We start from the raw sequence: 8,406 nt of genomic DNA on the forward strand, positions 1-8,406 counted from the left end.
TGTTTTCTCTCGAGTTTTCATGCATAAATAATGCACCAAGGTGTTGGATTCGTGCCACCATGGGTGCCCATGTTGGGAGCACCGTGCGCACGGGCGGGCGGCCCCGTGCGGCATGTAGCACAAACGATCGAGTAAATTGATGATTCTCACGGAAAAAAAATTTTTTTCTCTCGAGTTTGCATGCATAAATAAGGCATGTAAGTGGTCGGATTCGCATGTGGCCCAAAAAAAAAATTTAAAAAAATAAAAATTTTATTATGATTCCTCGGCCTAAAAACCCACTTTTCCAGAAACTTGGGTTTTTTTCCTAAGTATACTATAGGGGGAGGAGGGTGTTTGCCCGTGGGGTTGCGATGTGAATCTTATGTATGAAAGGCAACAATATTACAATGAATCGCACCTCAATTCGATAACAAAAGAAACAACGATTTTTCCCTATCTTTGAAACAAGTAAGTTTGCAAAATCCACCTCTAGTTGAACCTGTAACTAGCAACAGATAATTGCGGAATAAATATCGATCACAACGGGAACTTCAAAGGAGCCTGTAGTGACCCAACCCGGATCCACTATCTAATCACAGTTGTAGAAAAAGCGCACGCAATAAAAGCTTAAAGCGTAAAGAGCGGATAATTTAAATACAACAAATCCAATCGGCAGAATACAACCGACGTTATCACAATTGTATAAATACTGTTTATACAACCAAATCGAAGGTTCAGGGTAAATAAATCCCTACCCTCTACAACCTCGCACTCCCCAAGATCAATCCTGCTGAGAGCCTCCTGGACCGTCCAGCCTCAAACCTGCCCCGTCACAAGGTACACAATACCCAAACACAGGGGCGTGAGCTAGAACGCCCAATACGAAGCAATAATATATATACAAATATGCGCACACAGATGATTTAAAACTCAAGTGAAAACACTTTCTCATGGCGTCGGGAATATACAACACCAGCTAGAGAGCTACTCCGCGGGGTACTATATTCCATATCAGGGCTGAGCCAACCCCATCCTGACCCGAATCCAAAACAGGATACAAGTCCCATATGGAAACTGTCATACCTGACTCGAGTCCAAAATGAGATCATTGTTCCCTATGGAAACTGTCAATGACTCACATCTCTCCGGATGCAGTCACACGTAAAATCATTTATGTGCTAAAATGGTAAAACATGCTAAAACATGATAAAACATATAGCACATACTCATGCAACATATAAGCAAATATATCATGCCGGCTATCTCGATCAGTACTTACGTACCTTTAACACTGCTGGTCAAACCTAGCTCTACTGGTCTAGACTCCAAGCCTACTAGTCCAGTCTACTAGCTACTACAATGCAAATATCTATGCATCAACAATTAAGCTCTAAAAGCCTTAACTAATCTATTGCATACTCCTAAATATTTTTAGGAAGCCAAATTATACCTTCGTCCATCGTCAGCCCGCTGGTGTAGAATCGCCTCAAAACCTAGGCACACCTCCGCTACGATGCCGGGATCGCTAGGCAACTTTCGGATTCCCAATAGGAAGCCTAGAACTCCGTAGATCTAAGTAAGAAGGTTCGAAAACCAGAGGAAAAGAGGAGAAATCGGTGCACAGAATGAGAGTTCGAACCCTTTATTTATAGACGGCAAACAGAACCTCCGTTCGTGACATCGGAACGACCGATGTCACCTCACGTGCATAAGCCGTGACATCATCTTGCTGACGTCGGTGATGACGTGTGCCCTGGTCCAGATCGGAGCTTCCGATCTTGCCGACGGAGCGTCCGATCTCGATCGGAGCCTCCGATCCTGGCACAAAGCTTCCGATCTCCTTCGGATCGTCCGAACTCCTCTTCGGACCGTCCGATCCTGCTGACCCAATTCAACTAATTCGAGTGCTCTGAATCCATTTCTGAAGTCCGTTGTCCCAATAGGAACTTACTTAATCATGTTTTACTTAATCTAAACATGATCACGTGATTAATTACTCATTAATAATTAATTAGAAATGCGGGTTACTACATTCTCCCTCACTTAAGAAATTTCTTCCTCGAAATTTAAGTCTCAGAGGAAAACATAAATAGGTAACCAAATATTCTTTATTACAACTGAGCAAGTATAACTCGTTACAAAGAAGTACAAAATCTCAAAATAACTCGGGGTGCTCGGCTAACATCCGACTCTCTAACTCCCAAGTAGCTTCCTCTGTCCCTCTGCGTTGCCACTGTACCATAACCAATGGTATGCGCTTGTTACGAAGTACCTTGTCCTTTCTGTCAAGAATCCGTAGGGGTTTCTCCACATACGATAGATCCCGATCTACCTTTACCTCGGTCGGATGCAAAATATGCGACTCGTCCTCCACATACTGCCTCAACAAGGACACGTGGAACACATCGTGGATCTCCGAAAGATCAGGTGGTGGAGAGCTTATCGCATACGCCCAAATTACCCACATCAATTAGATAAACAAATTAATGTAGTAGTGTGAGTAGGGATCGTTCCCACGACGAAAGAGAAATTTAAAAGTGTTCTTTAAAAGAAAAAGGGGGTTTTCAAGTTCGGATTAACTACTAAGAAATTTAAACAACTAAAATTCACTGGCATGAAAAAATTAAATAAAGATTGGGGAAATTCAATAGGAGACAAGCCTTGGTTTCGGTCAACTACACCCTTGATTTCATTCGTTCGATCATCGATTATCTAAAAATCTTTAATCACGTTAAATATTCATTATTGGAAATTAAATTCCTGTTTTACCTTAATCTTAATTAACTAGACACAAGCGTTCTAAGATAACCCTTATCAATGAATCAACCCAATACAAGCGATTAGATTTAAACTAACGATAGCATGCAAACTAGTAAAACTGATAAATCTAGACAACTCATACACAAGCGGATGAATTTAGCCTAGTCAATTATTATCCCTACAATTCCTAACCTCACAAGCGGACGATTATTAATTGTAGTTGCTTCGCAAATCATATAATTCGAAGAATTACGGATTCAAACTCTAATTTAGCAGTAGAATATATATAAGAATTATCAGGTGATCAATCTAATAATCAAACATACAATCATGAAATAAATCAGAATAATACTTGATACTCAACAATAATAAAAATCTATAAAACATGAATCTCTCGAATAAATTAATCAAGGGCTTCGTCTTCCTTAACCAAGTATTAAAAACTAGCCAACACAATTCATGAAGAACAAAGTAAAAATTATAAGCAAAGATGGAATTCTAGAATTCTTAGAAAAAACCTAGTCTCCTCCCTACGTTTCGTCTCCCTTCTTCAATCATAAAACTCTCTATCTTGGTAGCAAATCGTCCAAAGATAAGCCTAGGAATTAAAACAAGAGTTTCCAAAACATAAAATTCTTCCAAAAATAAGTCTGTGCGACCGACGGGGCGGGCACTCAGTATAGTGGCGCGCGCGCCCAACCTCTACGCTCTTTCATTCCTCAGAATGGCGCGCGCGCTCATTGTTCCTACACGGGCGCTCAGTGTTTACGCACTTTCTCCTCTTTTCTTCTCAGCAATGGCACGGGCGCGCCTTGGTATAGAGCGGGCGCTCAATCCTCACGCAAAAATTCCATGTTCCTCTAGATCATCGCGTGGGCGCGCCACTCAGCAGGGCGGGCGCTCCTCGCTCTCGAATTTATCCTTTTCTTCAATTCCTTAAGCCTTCAATTCTTGATCTTTTCTTCCCTCTTTTGCACTTATATCCATCAACTCGATTCCTTCATATAACAAAAACAACAGAAAAGTGCATAAAATCGACCAATAAAACACAAGAGTCAAGAACAATACTAACAATATAAGCGCATAAATTGCACTTATCAAATTTCCCCAAACTTGAACTCTTGTTCGTCCCGAACAAAACCAACTGTCTAAAAAGAAACTTACACAACACCCCAGAATCATCAAGAATTATCGTGTATCAATAACCTCAGCAATGAAATCTAAAATTTTTGAATCCAATCACATCACATCCTCCTAACATTGAAAAATTGTTTAAGCAAGAAACATAGCTTAACCTTATAGGCTTTTAGACTCCGCAACTCACGTTCACAACATTCTCCCTCAAACTTAACGCAAACATCTATAGATCATGAGGACTTTTAAGGAAACTCGGGATCAACACAAAAGACATTCAATCAAAAACGCTCACAATCAAATTAGCTCAAGAAAGAATAAAGTGTGTGCGTGTTTTGATCAAAATGCATATTCATAAAAAATGTCAATCGACAATCCATAGTATATTAGGCGACTGTGACTTGGTCCATAGGTCTTATTCGGCTTATAATGTACAGCTGGGCTTATGGATACAAACGAAGGAAAGAATTCAAAAAGGGAGTAAAATATGATTTTATCTCTTAAATCCAATCCTCTTCATTCACACGGCAAACTTTTTCATTCTTTTCAACTCCATTTTTTTTTCTTCGCATTTTCATCCCGCTTTTTTTTTTAAATTTTTTTTTCAGATTTCTCCTCTACTACTACACTTCTGTCGATTTTTCATTGCAATTCTCAACACACTATCCATTTAAGTATTCAAATCAAGAGTATAAAAATCAAACATGCAATTACTCCCTAAAGGTAGGAAATAGTGTTTAAGCTGCAGGTAGTAATTGTAGGACCTTGAAATAATGCCGAATGGGGTTTTATCACATGTTTTCACGCATGCCATTCGTTTTCAATTAGCTCAAAAGGGGTACTAGGGACATAATGTATTAAAGGTGGCTTGAAAGGCTCAATCGAATTAGAAAAATTGCCTATCTCATTCCTAAGTCACAGTATACCCGTATTGCACCTCGAGGGATGTTCAAGCTAGTTTTAGATTAATCTCACTCCACAATTAACTCTTATGAATTCGACCAGTGCAGAAAAAGAAGAAATCACCAACAGTAAACGGTGATTTTGCACAAAAAAAACTCAGCTAATGCACCTCTTGTGCTCATGTATATGTGACAGCTCAAAGGGAAACTATGGATAATGCATGAATAAATAAGTAAAGGCCCAATTGATCCAAACGACGCCTCAATCCTTTCTATTTCTGTCCGTTTCAAATTCAGGGTCAAACGAAATTCACAGAGTGTATAAGAGTTTCAAGTCCACTTGGTCGAAGTTTCAAAAAAAATTTGTTTGTCAGGAGGCAGACATTCAAGGATTCAATTTCCCAATTAAAACACTAAACATTGGTTATCTTACCATTGTTCTCAAAAGTTCTGCAACTCATACAACTCACACAAAAACCACTAATCAATAAATTAACAAACTAAACATGGACACACAAACACAACTAACGCTCAATTAAACAAAGTAAAACAAAGCAACACCTAGCATCCTACGGAACTCCCCCCAAACTTAGGTACATACATTGTCCTTAATGATATGACAGTATAAAATAACAGAACTAGGACATGTACCTCGGGTGATGACCGTCAGTGGTCACCACCATCACCGTCAGGATGAGGCCACTGTGGTCGCGGGGGCAGGAAACTGGAACCATCAGGAAAGTAGTATGGGAGAACAGCTGCAGAGAGGTCCATCATGTAGTTCATAAAGATTCCAGACGTCTGCTGCATAGTGCGAATCTCCTCTCTCTGCTGCTGCTGCTCCTGTCGTGATAGGCGCACCTCTTCCTCGAGCCTAGCCAATCGATCAGTCATAAAAGGATCCGACTGCTGCTGGGGTGCCTGTGCTCGATGTCCTGCAGCTCTCTTGTCTCTCGCTCGCTGCACCGCTGGAGGTATCAAGCAGGTGTTACAGTCAAATGCAATGGCGGTGATGGGCTTCAAAATCTCCTCCGTGGGTCTCCATTCCACCTCGACCTCCTCACAAAGATCAGAAATAATGACAGGCAATGCAAGACCACCACTCGTCTTGCCGCCTACTACGTGCAGAATAGTCTCTTGACAAATGAGTCCCAAATCAATGGACTTCCCCTCCACAATGCAATAGAGCAATAAAGCGCGATCCCGTGTAACCTCGTGCTCATGGTCGGTCGGCTTCAGACGAGCACAAATAAAATTATACCACAGATTGACCTCATATTGCAGCTCAGTCTTCTTTAACTTGGATGGCATACCATCTCGCCCATAGCGCCACTCAGCCCTCGGTCGACAAATGCGATGAATAACAGCGTCGTAATCAATGTCACTATTTTTGAATTCTTGATATTCGTCGTGATACTCCGGAGGAGTCTTAAAGAGAGTATTGATGGTGTGGGAGTCGAATGGAACCATTTTCCCATGCACGAGTACCTTCAACTGAACATGTTTCACCTTGAGGTTGGCGTAGAACTCTCTAACCAAAGGAACAACTGCGTACTGAGGTTGCTTTGCAAACTCCTGCCATTGTCGGGCAACAATTTCCCGACCAACACTCGTCATATGAGTACTAGGGTCAAAACCAATAGATGTGTCGAATCCTCATTCGGTGAGGATATTCTTCCCAAGCCATTCTTGATAAATTGCAGCCGCCTGGGCGTTCCAGAAACTCTTACTATCTGCGGAAGGGGCGGGAGTAGAAGAAGAAGAGGCCCCAAACTTAGTTTTCTTTGTGGGCGCCATAGAACAAACACGTGGTGTGCACTCCTGAAAATTCACAAAAACCACAATACCACACCCTTCTTCCCTCTAACTTCAACAATGCACCCACTGCACGACTCCACCACAATCACCAAACAACCAATTCATAAATAATATGCCCCCCCCAAACTTCAACAAAATTCAAACTTCACAACTTCACAATATGAATATCGTCTTGAAGGAAAGCTTCAAACCCGAAGATGAAAACCAACACTTACCCAATATAAGAACGAACTCGATGTTCGACTTGAAAAGCGCCAAACAAATCCCACTAACAATATGAGCAATCCGACCAAAATCCACGCGTCTTCGACGGGTTGAGAGAAATTGGGGAAAAGATTTGGGAGATTATAGTAGACAAATCGCTCCAAAGAAGGGATTTGGTGAATGAAATCGATCTCGTGAGATTAGGGATTTAGGGATTTAGAGAAGTTTGCAAGAGTTGGGAGAGAAAGTGAGACAACAAACTCGAAAAAGTGTTTTATATATCCCATCGCGCGGGAGCTCAATGTTGTGGGGCGCGCGTGCATAAGCTTCGCACAATTTATCTCTCGAGATGTTAGATCGTGCGGGCGTGCATGAAAGTGGGGCGCGCGCTCATGTGCTTCGACTTTATAAGACTTGGTGCCCAGGGATTGCGCGGGCGCTCAATGTTGTGGGGCGCGCGCGCATTAGCTTCGCAAAAATGAAATTTCTTGACTTTAAAGCTGCGCGGGCGCGCGTTAGAGTGGGGCGCGCGCTCTTGGCCTACGCAAAAATATAAATTTTCTGATATAGAGGTGGCACGGCCGCGCAATAGAATGGGGCGCGCGCTCTATGGCTTCGAATTGTCCAATTTTCTGCGAGGAAGAGTAAAACCATATCAACTCTCAAGTTACGCAAAATTAATAAAGTAAAAACTAAGATAAAATGTCAAAAGAAATGAATGAAACAGAGGTGTAAAGACGAGAAAAAGAATAAAAATTTGGGTTGCCTCCCAAAAAGCGCTTGGTTTATAGTCGTCAGCCCGACTGGATGCTATGAGTTAATCAATCTGTGGCGGATCATCGAGTGTGAGATCATGCGCATCCTCTTCCTCATTTGCTTGGACCCCTTCAAAGTAATGCTTCAGGTGTTGGCCATTCACCTTGAATATTTTCGACATTTCCAAGCTCTTTATCTCTACTGCGCCATGAGGAAAAACATTAGTGATAACAAACGGGCCAATCCATCTAGAACGCAACTTACCTGGGAATAATCGAAGTCATGAGTGATATAACAAAACTTTTTGACCGGCTTCAAAGACCCTTCTAGAAATCATATTGTCGTGGAAAGCCTTTGTCTTTTCCTTATAAATCTTTGAGCTCGCATATGCATCATTGCGTATCTCTTCTAATTCTTGCAATTGCAGCTTCCTGTGCGCTCCACTCTCATCCATCCGCATGTTGAAATTTTTAATAGCCCAGTAGGCTCAATGCTCCAATTCGACAGGCAGATGGCATGGTTTCCCAAAAATCAACCGATATGGGGACATCCCAATCGGTGTCTTGAACGCGGTTCTGTATGCCCACAATGCATCATCCAAACGAAAACTCCAGTCTTTCCTAGTAGGATTCACTATCTTCTCCAAAATGGATTTGATTTCTTGATTTGAGACCTCAGCTTGGCCATTCGATTGCGGGTGATATGCAGTGGAGAGTTTGTGCGTCACATGATATCTCTTCAATAAACTAGCCACAGTCCGGTTGCAGAAGTGCGTTCCTCTATCACTAATGAGGGCTCTTGGGATTTCAAACCTAGAAAAAATATTGTGTTGAATGAAATCTGCAACCAC

The 8,406-nt window shown here is 41.7% G+C and overlaps 1 protein-coding gene across 1 annotated transcript; it reads right to left on the reverse strand.

Annotated features, from left to right (window-relative positions):
- Positions 1 to 7,617: 7,617 nt before the first annotated feature.
- Positions 7,618 to 8,010, reverse strand: LOC140886413 (uncharacterized). Its single transcript, XM_073292988.1, has 2 exons — positions 7,866 to 8,010; positions 7,618 to 7,820 (listed from the first exon to the last, which is right to left on the reverse strand). Exons 1-2 carry the CDS (start codon positions 8,008 to 8,010, stop codon positions 7,618 to 7,620), a joined length of 348 nt encoding a protein of 115 aa, XP_073149089.1.
- Between the last annotated feature and the right edge of the window lie 396 nt (positions 8,011 to 8,406).

This window comes from Henckelia pumila, chromosome 3 (genome assembly GCF_033568475.1).
Source record: "Henckelia pumila isolate YLH828 chromosome 3, ASM3356847v2, whole genome shotgun sequence".
In the NCBI taxonomy this organism is placed as follows: domain Eukaryota; kingdom Viridiplantae; phylum Streptophyta; class Magnoliopsida; order Lamiales; family Gesneriaceae; genus Henckelia; species Henckelia pumila.

Coding starts and splice junctions, on each gene's coding strand:
- LOC140886413 (XM_073292988.1), bottom strand. CDS start 8,010: ATGGATGAGAGTGGAGCGCACAGGAAGCTGCAATTGCAAGAATTAGAA. Junction 7,821..7,865: donor TAGAAGGGTCTTTGAAGCCG/GTCAAAAAGTTT, acceptor GATTATTCCCAG/GTAAGTTGCGTTCTAGATGG.